At 35.7% G+C, this 17,146-nt stretch overlaps 1 protein-coding gene across 9 annotated transcripts in view; it reads right to left on the minus strand.

Annotated features, from left to right (window-relative positions):
- Positions 1–14,520: 14,520 nt before the first annotated feature.
- Positions 14,521–17,146, minus strand: part of LOC126077736 (sodium channel protein type 3 subunit alpha) — a 123,842-nt gene continuing 121,216 nt past the window's right edge. For all 9 annotated transcript variants that reach the window (XM_049887339.1, XM_049887338.1, XM_049887337.1 and 6 more), the window contains one exon: positions 14,521–16,347. In XM_049887339.1, the coding sequence (XP_049743296.1) occupies positions 15,152–16,347 (1,196 nt within the window). In that variant the 3' untranslated portion in view covers positions 14,521–15,151. The remainder of the gene's footprint in view (positions 16,348–17,146) is intronic.

Genomic DNA, 17,146 nt, shown 5'->3' on the forward strand with positions numbered 1-17,146 from the left:
AACGAATATGAGGAAAGGACAATATATAATCTACTCAGCACATAAAATTAAGTGGGAAAAAGAAACTGTCAACATCGCACACACAAAAAGACATCAAAATGATAGCACTAAATTCATACCTATCCATAATTACGCTGAATGTAAATGGACTAAATGTACAAATAAAGAGACAGAGAGTGGCAGAATGGATTAAAAAACACGATCCATCTATATGCTGCCAACAAGAGACACACCTTAGACTTACAGACACAAATAAACTAAAACTCAAGGGATGGAAAAAAATACATCAACATACAACAATCAAAAAAGAGCAGGAGTGGCAATATTAATTTCTGACAAAATAGACTTTAACGTTAAATCCATCATAAAGGATAAGGAAGGATACTATATAATGATTAAAGGAACAATATACCAAGAAGATATAACCATAGTAAATATTTATGCACTCAATGACAGGGCTGCAAGATACATAAAACAAACTCTATCGGTATTGAAAAGTGAGAGAGACAGCTCCACAATAACAGTAGGAGACTTCAACACACCACTTTCAGTGAAGGACAGGACATCCAGAAAGAAGCTCAATAAAGACACAGAAGATCTAAATGGCACAATCAACCAACTTGAACTCATAGACATATACAGAACACTCCACCCAACAGCAACCAAGTATACTTTCTTTTCTAGTGCACATGGAACATTCTCTAGAATAGACCACATATTAAGTCATAAAGCAAGCCTTAGCAGAATCCAAAACATTGAAATACTACACAGCATGTTCTCTGACCATAAGGCCATAAAAGTGGAAATCAATAATAGAAAAAGCAGGGAAAAGAAATCAAACACTTGGAAACTGAACAAGGCCCTGATCAAAAAAGACTGGATTATAGAAGACATTAAGGGTGGAATAAAGAAATTCATAGAATCCAATGAGAATGAAAACACTTCCTATCAGAACCTTTGGGACACAGGAAGGCAGTGCTCAGAGGTCAGTTTATATCAATAAATGCACAAATCAAAAAAGAAGAAAGGGCCAAAATGAAAGAATTATCCCTACAACTTGAACAAATAGAGAGCAACAAAAGAAGCCCTCAGGCACCAGAAGAAAACAAATAATAAAAATTAGAGCAGAACTAAATGAAATAGAAAACAGAAAAAACATTGAAAGAAAGAACACCAAGGACACAAGGTAATTATGAGCCCAAGAGACAGAAAGGGCCGTATAAACCAGAGACTACATCATGCCAGGTATGCAGAGGTGGTTCAACATTAGAAAAACAATTAATGTAATCCATCACATAAATGAAACAAAAAACAAAAATCACATGATTTTATCAACTGATGCAGAAAAGGCATTTGACAAAGTTCAATACCCATTCATGATAAAAACTCTCAGCAAAGTAGGAATAGAAAGAAAATTCCTCAACATAATAAAGGACATTTATACAAAGCCAACAGCCAACGTCATCCTAAATGGAGAGAGCCTGAAAGCATTCCCCTAGAGATCGGGAGCCAGACAGGGATGCCCTTTATCACTGCCCTTATTCAGCATTGTGCTGGAGATTCTAGCCAGAACAATTAGGCTAGATAAAGAAATAAAGGGCATCCAGATTGGCAAGGAAGAAGTAAAATTATTTCTCTTTGCAGACAACATGATCTTATACACAGAAAACCCTAAGGAATCCTCCAGAAAACTACTGAAACTAATAGTTCAGCAGAGTATTGGGATACAAGATAAACATACAAAAATCAGTTGGATTCCTCTACACCAACAAAACATCAAGGAGGAAATCACCAAATCAATACCATTTACAGTAGCTCCCAAGAAGATAAAAATACTTAGGAATAAATCTTATCAGAGATATAAAAGACTGATAGAAAGCAAACTACAATATACTTCTGCAAGAAGCCAAAAGAGACCTACATAAGTGGAAAAACATACCTTGCTCATGGATAGGAAGAGTTAAGATTATAAAAATTTCTATTCTACCAAAAGTGATCTATGTATTTAATGCAATTCTGATCCAAATTCCAACCACATTCTTTAATGAGATGGAGCAACAAATCATCAACTCCATATGGAAGGGAAAGAGGCCCCAGATAAGTAAAGTACTACTGAAAAAGAAGAAAAAGTGGAAAGCCTTACTCTATCTGATATTAGAACCTTTTATGCCACCACAGTAGTCAAAACAGCCTGGTACTGGTACAACAACAGACACATAGACCAATGGAACAGAATTGAGAATGCAAACATAAAGTCATCCACATATGAGCAGTTGATATTTGACAAAGGCCCCAAATAAGTAAAACGGGGAAAAGACAGTCTCTTTAACAAACAGTGCTGTCATAACTGGATATCCATCTGCAAAAAAATGAAACAAGACCCATACCTCACTCCATGTACAAAAATGAGCTTAATATGAATCAAGGACCTAAATATAAAATCTGAAATGATAAAGATCATGGAAGAAAAAATAGGGACAACGTCAGGAGCCCTAATACATGGCATAAATGGTATACAAAACATTACTAACAACACAGAAGAAAAACTAGATAACTGGGAGCTCTGAAAAATCAGACACCTATGCTCATCCAAAAACTTCACCAAAAGAGTAAAAAAAATACCTACAGACTGGGAAAAGTTTTTAGCTATGGCATTTCTGATTAGCGCCTGATGTCTAAAATCTACATGATACTGCAAAAACTCAACTGCAAAAAGACAAATAACCCAATTAAAAAATGGGCAAAAGATATGAACAGACACTTCACTAAGGAAGACATTCAGGTAGCTAACATATACATGAGGAAATGCTCACGATCATTAGCCATTAGAGAAATGGAAATGAAAACTACAATGAGATTCCATTTCACTCCAACCTGGCTGGCATTAATCCAAAAAACACAAAACAATAAATGTTGCAGAAGCTGTGGAGAGATTGGAACACTTAATCAGTGCTGGTGGGAATGTAAAATGGTACAATCACTTTGGAAATTGATTTGGCACTTCCTTAAAAAGCTAGAAATGGAAGTACCATATGATCCAGCAATTCCACTCCTTGGATTATATTCTAGAGAAATAAGAGCCTTTACATGAACAGATACATGCACACCCATGTTCATTGCAACACTGTTTACAATAGCAAAAAGATGGAAGCAACCAAGGTGCCCATCAGCAGATGAATGGATAAATAAATTATGGTGTATTCACACAATGGAATACTATGCATTGATAAAGAACAGTGGTGAGTCTGTGAAACGTTTCATAACATGGAGGAATCTGGAAGGCATTATGCTGAGTGAAATTAGTCAGTTGCAAAAGGGCAAATATTGTATAAAACCACTATTATAAGAAATGAAGAAATAGTTTAAATAGAGAAGAAAATATTCTTTGATGGTTACAAGAGGGGGGAGGTAGGGAGGTTGGGATAGGGGTAGTCACTAAATAGTAGATAAGAACTACTTTAGGTTATGGGAAAACAACACAGAATACAGGCGAGGTCAGCACAGCTGGACTAAATGAAAAGCAAAGAAGTTTCTGGAATAAACTGAATGCTTTGAAGACCAGCATAGCAGGGGTGGGGGTTTGGGGAACATGGTTTCAGGCAACATTGAAGTCATTTGGTATAATAAAATCTATTAAGAAAACAATCTGCATCCCACCTTGGAGAGAGGTGTCTGGGGTCTTAAACGCTAGCAAGTGGCCATCTAAGATGCATCAATTGGTCTCAACCCACCTGGATCAAAGGAGAATGAAGAACACCAAGGACACAAGGTAATTATGAGCCCAAGAGACAGAAAGGGCCGTATAAACCAGAGACTACATCAGCCTGAGACCAGAAGAGCTAGATGGTGCCTGGCTACAACCGATGACTGCTCTGACAGGGAACACAACAGAGAACCCCTTAGGGAGCAGGAGAGTAGTGGAATGGACACCCCAAATTCTCATAAAAAGAGCAGACTTAATGGTCTGACCGAGACTAGAAGGACCCTTGTGGTCATGGCCCCCAGACCTTCTTTTGGCCCAGGACAGGAGCCATTCCCAAAGCCAACTTTTCAGACAGGGATTGGACTGGACAATGGGTTGGAGAGGGATGCTGGTGAGGAGTGAGCTTCTTGGATCAAGCAGACACTTGAGACTATGTTGGCATCTCCTGCCTGGAGGGGAGATGAGAGGGTAGAGGGGGTCAGAAGTTGGCGAAATGGACACGAAAAGAGAGTAGAGGGAGGGACTAGGCTGTCTCATTAGGGGGAGAGCAACTGGGAGTATGTAGCAAGGTGTATGTGGGTTTTTGTGTGAGAGACTGACTTGATTTGTAAACTTTCACTTAAAGCACAATAAAAATTAAAAAAAAAAAAAATTGCCATTTGAAAATATCTATAATTTGCCAAACACAGATTATCCTATTTAATTCCTCCACAGATCCTACTAAATATTATTTTTATTTTACTGATGAGAAAATTAAGGCTCAGAGAGATGAAGTAACTAGCTTAGGGCCACATAGTAATCAACCCAGGGATGGGAATTCAAGCCCAGGTGTATTTAAAAACACAATTCCTTTACTCATTCTTTAGATTGTAAAGGAAGCACAGACATCTGAACTTAAAAAATGGTGATTTCAAAATATCTTGAAAAAGATTTTACATACTGTTCCTGATGTATTTTTCAATATAAATCAATTATATTGAAGCAATAAATACATGTGATTTCCTTTATCACTGAGATGTAGTTATTATGTAACCATTTTATTTACTTGAATGGTTGTCATGCAAGTTTTCTTCTAATGATGATAGATTAAATAATTATAAATTCATGATATAAAAAAATTTAGATTGTGTGCTAAATAAAATATTGTTTTGCTTTTTTGTACATCTGGCAACATCTACTGAAATAAACTTTATTCTATCAAATGACCTAAGGAAAGAAGTTAATATACGTATTTCCCTAAAAGTGCCGAGGAAAATACTGATTCTACAAAGTTGAACTTTTTTTTTTTTTTAAATAAATAATTCTTAAGGGTAGAAACCAAAAAACAAAACCCGTTGCCATCAAATCGATTCTGACTCATAGTGACCCTATAGGACAGAGTAGAACTGCCCCATAGGGTTTCCGAGGAGTAGCCGGTGGGTTCAAACTGCTGTCCTTTTGGCTGACAGCTGAGCTGTTGACCACTGTATTTATAAATAAATTCTTTGCTGCCATATTTTTAGGGCATTTTCAAAATTTGTATATTGAGTGGATCACAATGATATCCTTGTTTTTACTGTGTCAAAATGCTAGATAATATTAGCACACATATACTTTTTCAAACGGAACAAACTGTTGATATTTAGTTTTTATGAGTGTATTAACTCAGTGAGCTTGTTTTTTGAGCGGTTGTGGTGTGGAGAAGCCCTGGAGCAGGAAGCAATAACTGCACAGCTCTGCTCAAGGTGAAGTAAGGCATGGTGGTGGTGCAACTGGGAGAGCCTGGCTGAAGCCCTCTGTGAAAGCTGGTGGAAGTGGCTAAAGCAGAGGTGGGGCCAAGGAGACTTGACGTGATGCACACACACTGTCCTGACACTCGAGTGGTTTCTCATCTATTTAGTTCTATTGGTACATTTGATCTATGTCCCTATGTTAATACCTTGCTGTCTTAATTTTTATAACTTTATGACAAATCTTGATATCGGCTGGTCAAGCCCTCTCAACTTGCTCTTTATTTCAAGACTTTTTTGGTTGTTCTTGTCATTTCACATTTACATATACAGTTCTTGAAAATCTCTGTTGAAATTCTGAATGGAATGTCAGAGACTCTTGATCAGCTAAGGAAGAATTAACATCATTACAATATTGGTTCTTCCTATCCAGGAATAAAATATTTATGTTGTGAGAAACAGTGCTTCTTGGGACTCCTGTGCTTCTACACGTCTTGCTGGGTGGGCCCAGAATACAAGCACCTGACCACTCTTTTCCCAATCCATTTCTCGGGGTTTGGTTGCAGAGAGAAACCTGAGGGCTGTCTCTCTGGGACAAAGATCAGGCTTGTTTAATATTTGCTATAAAAATGCAGGTTCCCCAAGGTCCGTGTTACTCAACTGTGATATGATCCCACTGCATGTGCAGCATCCATCTGAGCCATTACATCACCTTGGTGGAACTCGAGAGCAAGGAGAACCAAGGAGAATATGCTGATGCTCATATTGCTTGGTGTGTTATGAGTAATAACAGCTTTGTCGCTGAGCCAGGAGTATTACAGCTTATGCCAGCATTCATAAAGCAGCAACGGGCTAGATTTTTAGCTTGTATGTAAGGTAAAATTAAATCTAAGACTCCAAAATGTATTTCCACAGGTTTTATCAATTTATCCATAAAGATTTAGTACATTATTGTTATATTTACATATTCTAACTTTTTGTTGCTGGTGTACAGATATGTACATGATTTTTATATGTTCATCTTTTATCCAGTAACTTTGAAAACTGTTGTTAGTTTTAACAATTCTTTTGCAGGTTTTATTGGATTTTCTGTATAGATAATCATCATTTGCAAATAAAGACCATTAGAAAAAAAATTTTTTTGGCCTTATTATGATGTAAGATTCTGGTACAAAGTTTATCGAAAGCTATGAAACAGATGCCCTTGTTTTTTTCCTGATTTTAAAGGGAGCATTTTAAAACGATGATTGTTGAAGGTGTCTTCTTAGATAACCTTTAGCAGGTTGAAGCACTTCCCTTCAGTTTCTAGTTTTCCTAATCTTTTTTTTTGTTTGTTGTTGTTATGAATATTGAATTTTATCATAATGCTTTTTTTATTTCATGAGGTTATTGTAATTTTTAAAAAATAAATTAATGTAGTTAATAGAATGATGTTGTTGTTCGGTGCCGTCAATTTGGTTCCAACTCATAGTGACCCTATGTACCACAGAACGAAACACCGCCAGGTCCTGTGACATCCTTAAAGTCGGTGCTATGCTTGAGCCCATTGTTACAGCCACTGTGTCAGTCCATCTTGTTGAGGGTCTTCCTCTTTTCCCCTGACCCTGTACTCTGCCAAGCATGATGTCCTTCTCCAGTGACTGATCCTTCCTGACAACGTGTCCAAAGTACGTAAGACGCAGCCTTGCTATCCTTGCTTCTTAGGAGCAGTCTGGTTGTACTTCTTCCAAGACAGATTTGTTTTTTCTTTTGGCACTCCATGGTATATTCAATATTCTTCGCCAACACCACAGTTCAAAGGCGTTGGTGCTTCTTCGGTCTTCCTTGTTCATTGTCCATCTTTCACATGCATATGATGCAATTGAAAATACCATGGCTTGAGTCAGGTGCACCTATGTATTCAAGGTGATACCCCTGCTTTTCAACATTTTAAAGAGGTCCTTTGCAGCAGTTTTGCTCAATGCAATGCGTCTTTTGATTTCTTGACTATTGCTTCCATGGGTGTTGATTGTGGATCCAAGTAAAATGAAATCCTTGACAACTTCAATCTTTCACCATTTATCATGATGTGGCTTATTGGTCCATTTGTGAAGATTTTTGTTTTCATTATGTTGAGCTTTAATCCATACTGAAGGCTGTGGTCTTTGATCTTCATCAGTAAGTGCTTCAAGTCCTCTTCACTTTCAGCAAGCAAGGTTGTATCATTTGCATAACACAGGTTGTTAACAAGTCTTCCTCCAATCCTGCTGCCCTATTCTTCTTCATATAGTCCAGCTTCTCAGATTATTTGCTCAGCATACAGATTGAATAGGTGTGGTGAAAGGATACAACCCTGACAAACACCTTTCCTGACTTTAAACCACTCAGTATCCCCTTGCTCTGTCCAAACAACTGCCTCTTTATCTATGTACAGGTTCCTCATGAGCACAATTAAGTGTTCTGGAATTCCCATTCTTCATAATGTTATTCATAATTTGTTATCCACGCAGTTGAATGCCTTTGCATAGCCAATAAAGCACGGGTAAACATCCTTCTGGTATTCTCTGCTTTCAGTTAGGATCCATCTGACACCAGCAATGATACCTCTGGTTAGACATCCTCTTCTGAATCTGGCCTGAATTTCTGGCAGTTCCCTGTCGATATACTGCTGCAGCCGCTTTTGAATGATCATCAGCAAAATTTTGCTTGCGTGTGATATTAATGATATTGTTTGATAATTTTCGCATTCAGTTGGATCACCTTTCTTGGGAATAGGCATAAATATGGATCTTTTCCAGTCAGTTGGCCAGATATTGTCTTCCAAATTTCTTGGCATAGACAAGTGAGCGCTTCCAGCACTGCATCCATTTGTTGAAACATTTCAATCCCTGGAGCCTTATTTTTCATCAGTGCCTTCAGTGTAGTTTGGACTTCTTCCTTCAGTACTATCGATCCTTGATCATATGCTACCTCTTGAAATGGTTGAACATTGACTAGTTCTTTTTGGTATAATGACTGTATGAATAGAACGATAGATTTCAAATATTAACACTTTGGTGCATCTTATAGGGCATACCCAGTTTGGTCATGATGCTTTACTTCTTTTTCCCCCTTGTGAAATAACTATTTTTTTAAATGATCAATTTAGGTCATACTGTCTTTTATTTATTTTTCTAACAAGGTTTATTTAGATATAATTCATACATACTATAATTTACCCATTTAAAGTGTATAATCCTATGTTTTTTAGTATACTCACAGGGTTGTTCACCCATGACCTTAATTAATTTCAGGATATTTTATCCCTCCTAAAGTAAAACTTGTACCCATTAGCAGTCACTTCCTATTTCATTCCCCAGCTACTAGGCAACCACTAATCTACTCTCTGTCTCTGTGGACTTGTCTGTTCTGGACATTTCATATCATACAATATGTAGTATTTTATGACTGGGTTCTTTCGTGTAGCATAATATTTTCAGGGATAATCCATGTTGTAGCATGTATCATTACTTTATTCCGTTTTATTCTGGTGTGGTTAAAGTGCTTGACTACTAACCAGAAGGTTGGTGGTTTGTATGCACCAGCTGCTCTGGGAGAGAAAGATGTGGCAGTCTGCTTCCATAAAGATTTACAGCCTTGGAAACCCTATGGGGCAATTCTACTCTGTCCTCCTGGGTTACTGAGCTGGAATTTGATTTGATGGCAATAGGTTTGGCTTTTTTTTCGGTTATGATTTTCTGGAATAATATCGAATGGATTTATCAAATTTTATTTGTCCTTTCATCAGTTAATGGACCTTTGGGTTGTTTCCACTTTTTGGCTATTAAGAACAATGCTGCTATTAACATTCATGCACATATTTTTACATGGACTTATGTTTTCCTTATTCTTTTGTGTATATACCTAGGACTGGAAATACTGGGTCATGTGATAACACTATGTTTAATATTTTTAAAGAACTCTGAAACTTTTTCAAAATGGCCGTACATTTTATATTCTTAACAGCATTATGAGGGTTCCAATTTCTCCACATTCTTTCCACTTGTTATTTATTTTAAATTATGAACACTCTGCTGGATATGAAGTGATATCCCATTCAGGTTTTGATGCACATTTTTCTGTTGATAATGATATTAAACATCTTTTCATGTGCTTATTGGCCATTTGTGTATCCTCTTTGTGGAAATATCTTTTCAAATCCTTTAACCATTTTTTAATTGGGTTATGATGTTAAACTTTATTATTGATAGTATGAATTATTTACATTTTCTGGATATAAGTCCCTTATCAGATATATGATTTGCAAATATTTTCTCCCATTTTAATGAAGTTTGCTTTAACTATTTTTTTCTCACTGTGCTTTTGATGTCATATCTAAGAAACCATTGCTCCTGTTTATTCTTCTAACAGTTTTAAAAGTTTTAGCTCTTACATTTTGGCTTATGATACAGTTTGAGTTTCTTTTTTTGAGTGCAGCTTGAGATAGGGGCTCAACTTCATTCTTTTTATGTGGATGTCCAGTTTTTCCAGCACCATTTGTTGAAAAGACTGTTCTTTCCCTATTGTATTGTCTTGGCATCCTTATCAAAAATAAATTGACCATATATGTAAGGTGTTATTTATAGGCTCTCAATTCTATTGCATTTATCTATATGTATATCCGTGGGCCAATGCATGATTGATTACTAAAGCTGTGTAGTAAGTTTTGAAATTGGCTAGTGTGAGTTCTCCAGCTTCGTTCTTTTTCTCAAAGTAATTTTGGTTAATTTAGTTTCCTTGCATTTCCATATGAATGTTAGGATGAAATTGTCAATTTTTGTAAAGAAACCAGATGGGATTTTGATAAGGATTGTGTTAAATCTCTATATCAGTTTAGGAAGTATTGCCATCTTAACAATATTAAAACTTCTGACCCATGAACATGTGAATGGGGTATCTTTTCATTTATTTAGATCTTAGCTTCTTTCGACAATGTTTTATAGATTTGGTATACGCTTACTCCTAACTTATTGACAGAAGACATGTCAAAACATTGTATAATTGGCAATTCTGGAGGGCGGAGCATAAGTTGTGAAGTGGTCATCAAGGATAGATGATAGTGGGATATATGAGGGGCAGATTATACAGAATTTTGTATGTATGCCACATAGAAAGGAAAACTAATTCTCCGGGTAATGTAGTGCCATCTGTTCAGGTTTCAGATATGTATTTCCGTAAGTCAGCTGGTAAAATGATGACTGGTAGAGGAATTCTGGAGAGAAAAGAAAAATACTGCAGTCAACAGGACACATGTTGTTGTCAGTTGCCATCGAGTCAATTCTGACTCATGACAAACCCATGTATTAAAGAGTAGAACTGCTCCACAGAAGTCATTAACAGTGCATACTTTAATGCACTGAGTCATGAATTCTTTCCTCTATGAAAAGGATACAGTGTTATATATTTTATTACAAGATAAGGAAATAATATACATTTTTGTGTGTAATAAAAACTGTACTCTAGGGAATATGAGACTGAAGCACAATTTCTTAAAGTACTGTAAAGTGTTATTACAAAGAAGAAATAAGTATACTTGTGATTCAAGAAAATTGTACAAATGACTAATGGTTTTTTGGTTTCAATCTCTTCTGTATCAGACATTGTCTTTTAAAATCTGTAACATCATAAAGGTAAAAAACAATAGCGTTTTTTCAGTTTTTTTAAAAGCATTTAGAACTCTGTGGTATAAAATCTTTGATGACAAAAAAATTTTTTAAATGGTTTAAGGTCAAAACCAGAGTCCCTGGATGGGGTAAACAGTTAATGCGTTTGCTGCTAACTGAAAGGTTGGTGGTTTGGGTCCATTCAGAGGAACCTCAAAAGAAAGTCTTGTCAGTCCACTTCCAAAAAATCAGCCATTGAAAACCCTATGGAGCACAGTTCTACTTTGACACTCCTGGGGCTGCCATGATTTGGAATTGAAAGTCAAGACCAAATGTGATTCTGTCTATCTAATGTTATATAAATATTGTTTTTAAAGGTATACTGATAATATATATTTTTCCCATTAAATGTTATCCATTTAAAGGCAGTTATTCACTCTGAATGGGCAATTTTATTTTGAACATAAGATTTTAGAATTATAAGTATCCTGGAGACCACATCCCCAATCCAACATTCCCATTTAATAGAAGAGGACTTTGAGAACCAGAATTTGATTTATCTGATATCATACAGCTAATATGATGTTAGAACTTGAATTAAAAGCTATGTAAATAGGACTCTTGGTTCATCTCTTTTTCCACTACACCAAAATGGTCAGAAAGAACTTTTCTTATGATTACTACTGTGTGGTTTGAAATGGACAAGAATGGTTTTCATGTTATTTTAGTTTCTAGTTATTTGAAAATTAGTAAGCCACATACATTTACATAGACATTTTCTTTTGGCTATGATATTTGACAACCAGAATACCCATTTTTCTCTTCATACAAATCATTTTTCTTTACTAACGTGCAGCCATTTAGTATCATTTATTGGTGAACTTAAATTTCCTTAATTTCATAGTACTGGTGGTGCAGTGGTTAAGTACTCTGCTGCTAACCAAAAAGTTCGCAATTCAAATCCACCAGGTGCTCTGCGGAAGATGGAGCAGTTTGCTTCTGTAAAGATTACAGCTTTGGAAACCCAATGAGGCAGTTCTACTTTGTTATATAGGGTCACTATGAGTAGGAGTCAACTCCATGGCAACGTGTTTTGATTCTATCTATGGCCAATTTAATTGATTATAGAGTTATTCCAAAACAGAAATCTATCATGATAACTAATAATAGAATAATTTTTCTTATGGAAGTAGTTACTTCAAAAAATTATTAAATTATATTTGCAACCCCATATTGTAAATGGTATTTATGGAATATCCTTTAATTAGACAGATGTATTTTTAAAATATTCTTTTTGACTAAAGACTTATATGACTATTTTGGAAGATGATCATTTAGATATACTGCATGCCAAGAAATAGATTGCTTGGTTAATGATTATATAATAGGACACATAGAGAGAGTACTACTCTGTGTTTTACGTGTTCTAAATTAACTTGAACAGAAAGAAGTTAATGAATTTTAATTAGTCACCTTATATCATTTATTCTGGGGAAATTATGTAGTGCGTATTTAGATCAAAGTTGTTTTAGAAAGTATGCTTTACACCTTGAGTTTTTTCACTGATAGTTTGTTTGGCTTTGATCTGAAATAAAGGGTCCCTAAAAAAAAAAAAAAAAAAAAATTTTTTTTTTTTTTAAAGAATGTTAATGTAACTTCTCAGTCACTGCATCATCAATACTTTACGTGTGAATAGGAGTCCTTAGAATGTATTTAAACAACAAATTCTGTAACATTTGCTAGCCCCCAAGAAATTGGGGGATGATACCAATTACGTTCAGAAAAGATTAGAATGCTTAAAGCCAAGGGAATTAGTTGGAACTGATAGGCATTGTGGGCGGCTACTATCATTGCTAGCATTACATTGAAACTGCAAGTTAGAACACGTGGTCTTGATCCTTCGCACACACAAATTTCAAAAAAATGCCTTTAATTCACCTTTATTCTGTATTATCCTTTGATGGATCATGCATTAGTTTGTTATAAAATTAGTATACAAATGTCAAATCAAGTACAGGTTTCACTAATTATATATGTTTTTAAACTGCCAACAATAAAAAAAAGAGGCCAAGAAATTAAATGCAATAAAAAATGAAATATTTATTCTTTTGGCTCAATAATGACGTAGCTCACCATTGCTTTTAGTAATAGCAATTCCCTGCATGCAGTTCATCAGCACACTACAAGTAAATAGTTTTGTAAAAGGAATTAATATAAACTTTTGGTTTGTGCAAAAAACAAAAATTTATATCATGTTAAGTAATTGCATGACTTTGCCACTTTGTTCATGGCTAATAATCTTTTTTTAATAAGGACAGAGCCCACATTATATCTGTAACAGCTTTAGTGCAGCAGGAATTAAAAAAATAAGACTAGTCTGCATAAGCAAATCCTACAAAAGTTAAGTAAAAAAAACAAAACAAAACTTCCATGAATAAAGAGTTATATTTGAGGCCACCATAGTTGGTAGAAAATAATCTAGGTTTAATTTTTGCAAATTTATCTCCTACTGGGTTGGTAGAAAATAATATTCAAATAAAGAATTCCACAAAACCTGTTGTCTAACTTTTATTTTAGGAAATTATCCATTGAAAATTGTTATGGATTCAAAAGTTTGGAATTGTGATAAAAAAAAAAAGCAAAAGCATAAAGTAAAATAAATTGCCATGTCATCAACCTGAAAATAATTTTCTTATGTACAAAATGCTGAGAAATAAAATTGATTATATTTTTACAGTATTTATATTTTAACATGTTTTGAGCATATTTTTTGTAAAATATGAAGTATAGGTTTTAACAGTAGGTAGTATGCAGTGTGTTTTCTTGAAATCTAGAGAGACACCATATGAAGTCAAGTTGAATTAAAAATGCTAAAGTTCTTGAATAACTTCAAACTATTCTGCTTGACATAGTAGACAGAGCTGGTTGACCATTTGAATTCACTCTACCACCAACATGTGACTTCTTCTAACCAAGACTTGTGAAGAATGGATTGAGTAAAGTAGAGCAGCATAGGCAATATTAACATGCATTAGTGATAGCCTTCAAACTATTTATGTTTGATGAATGGTACAGGATACATCCCTGTTGGAAGCTCGCAAAAGACACATACACTGTGGTACATATTTGATTTAATAGAAGTTGTTTATCAGGCTATAAATAGATTTGCCCAAACATGCACCACAGGATAAAATAACTATTTACATAACAGAGGGTGTTTAATTGACATAAAATTGTCAGCTTTGCTGAGAGCAGAAAGTGGCAAAGCAATACTGTGGCAGAAGTGGAACAACTATTCTGAAGCAATACTTTAAATACTTTTCCAGAACAGATTTATTAAATTACTCTTTTGGAAAGCATTTAACCAAAATTAAATATAGAGCTCTGGAACTTAGAATAAAATTTGCACTTGCTGAAACAGAATACTTTGCATAAAAATAATCCTTTAAAAATTAGAGGAGACTTTACAGGCACATAACTGTTCAGATATAAACAAACATAACAGACTAAAACACTTCCAGAATTAGAGCTGTCTAGAAAATGAAGTACCTGAAACTGTGTTGGTATTAGAATTTTTTTTTCTGATTATAAACAAAAATTTCATTGCTCAGGCAAAACCCTTTTGTCTGATTATTTGAGAGACTTGTGGAGTAGGAATACAGGGTTCTTATACACTTTCCCCAATTTAAACCTCATTTACAAAAATAATAACAGTGTCATGGACAACCTATGAATTAGGGATGAGGAAAATCCACTAGAACAAATTTTGTAAAAATATGGAAGTTAAAAATAGAGTGGATGCAAGTACTGTACTAAAGGTGTTTGGTGTAGTTACAATTATCACCTTGCACAACTATCCCTACAGTCTAGATAGCTATTGAGTTTCTCCTCAGCAGTGTCAGCTGGTAATGAAAACAGCAACTTCTTGTCAATGTTGATGCCCTGTCTCACAGAGTTGCAGTGACAGAGAGGCCACTGTCTTGTTGTAGGCACTGACCATTAGTATTTGTTAAAACAGTCAGTTTGGCATAGATCTCCTCTGGGAGTCCAGTTGACACATATACTTTACCTTCATAGGCTGTAAACAATTGATCACAAAGATAATTCTTTGTTTCTTTTTACTTTTGATTTTCCCTGACCTCTTTTCCTTTGCTTTCTTTTTCTGGTTTGTCTTTCTCATATTTTTCTTTGTCTGGCTTTGTTACACTATCATAGGAAGGAGGAGAGGTGGTAGAAGAACTTCCATCTGTTTTTTCTGGGGTGGAATTCCCATTCAATTTGTCAATAATCATGTCTTCTTTTATAGGTAAGTTAATTCTCCCTTTGATTTCCTCTTTCTTGTATTTACTTGAGAACTTTTTTAACCTTTGCTTTAAAAGGTAACATCTGAAATTACGCTGAATGATAGCAGCAGACACCTCCTCTTGTTTGCGTTTCAGAGTGGTCGTAATGGGCTCATAAGAGACTTTGGAGGGATTCGATGCCATGAATCGATCTTCCATCTGTATTCGAAGGGCGTCCATTTCTCCACTCTCACCTAAAACACGCTTTGTAAAAGCAAATAAAATGTCGAGGCAGTGGATTCGGTCACCGCTGACCATGGGCAGATCCATGGCAATGAGCTGGACTTTGTTTGGTTTTGCTATGAGAAGAGGAGGATCCAGGGCAGCCGCAAAATCAGAGAGCTTGGAGAATTCGATAAACTGGGTGGCATCAGGATCAAACTTCTCCCAAACCTCGTAGAACATCTCAAAGTCATCCTCACTCAGGGGCTCTGCACTTTCTTCAGTAGCAACACTGAAGTTCTCCAGGATGACAGCGATGTACATGTTCACCACAACCAGGAATGATATGATGATGTAGCTGACAAAGAAGAAAATCCCCACAGATGGGTTACCACAGTCTCCCTTAACTGAGCTTCCAGGATGAATTGCGTCAGGGTCGCAGTCGGGTGGTGCACTATTGAGAATAGGTGCCAACAATCCATCCCATCCAGCAGAGGTGGTAATTTGGAACAGGCAGATCATGCTGTTGCCAAACGTCTCAAAGTTGAACATGTCATCAATTCCAGCTTCCTTTTTAACATAAGCAAAGTTGGACATTCCAAAGATGGCGTAGATGAACATGACCAGGAAGAGCAGGAGGCCAATGTTAAACAACGCAGGGAGGGACATCATCAAAGCAAAGAGCAGCGTGCGGATCCCCTTTGCTCCTTTGATCAGACGCAGGATTCGGCCAATCCTGGCAAGACGGATCACTCGGAACAGGGTAGGGGACACAAAATATTTTTCTATAAGCTCGGCCAGAAACATACCTGTGGAAAAATAGAGGAAACAGCTAAACAGAGAATATCTTAAGCTTATATGAATGCTTTATTTTCGCAAGGCCAATGGAATAAACAAATTTGTTACTGAACATACACACTTTAATGGTAGAACACAACAGAGTAAAAGACTTTACTAAATTTTTGAATATACTCCCTAATATTAGCAGTTTGAGTTTTATTCAGTGATTCTATATACCAATAGGAGGTCTTACAAAATCCAACAAATTAGGTCTCAGACAGTGGAATGACAATTTAAGATTATATACACCCAATCACTATGATTAGTTATCCTCACACTTAAAATGTGCCAATTACCAAGATTATTTCTGAAGTCTCTGAATATATTGTTATCTATTTTTCAATGATATTTCTTTACTTAGAGGAAAATGTGCAATGTTCGACATGAAATTAACACTGAAGTTTTTAAGTCTATGGTACTATTATTCACTTCCTCATATTTTTTCCTAGGAAATCTCACCTCTTCTTTCAAAACCTAGCACAGATATCATCATTCTCACCTCTGGAAGCCTTCTTATCTCCCCTTCTTGTGGTACTAATTATAATGAGTTTTTTTAAAAAGATACCTATCTCTTCCCCTAGCCTGGGACTTTGTTTAGGGCTAGGAGAGTGTCAAATGTCTAATTTCCTATTCATCCATTCCCCATGCCCAGTATTTCTGGCCTAGTTTCTGTCTACTAAATTTTGGCAGTAAACCCAGGTTTTGGGGGTTTTATTCCAACATGTTAATACTAAACTTTAGATCTACACAGATGATGATCCTCAGGCC

This window comes from Elephas maximus, chromosome 6, assembly GCF_024166365.1.
Source record: "Elephas maximus indicus isolate mEleMax1 chromosome 6, mEleMax1 primary haplotype, whole genome shotgun sequence".
Lineage (NCBI taxonomy): Eukaryota > Metazoa > Chordata > Mammalia > Proboscidea > Elephantidae > Elephas > Elephas maximus.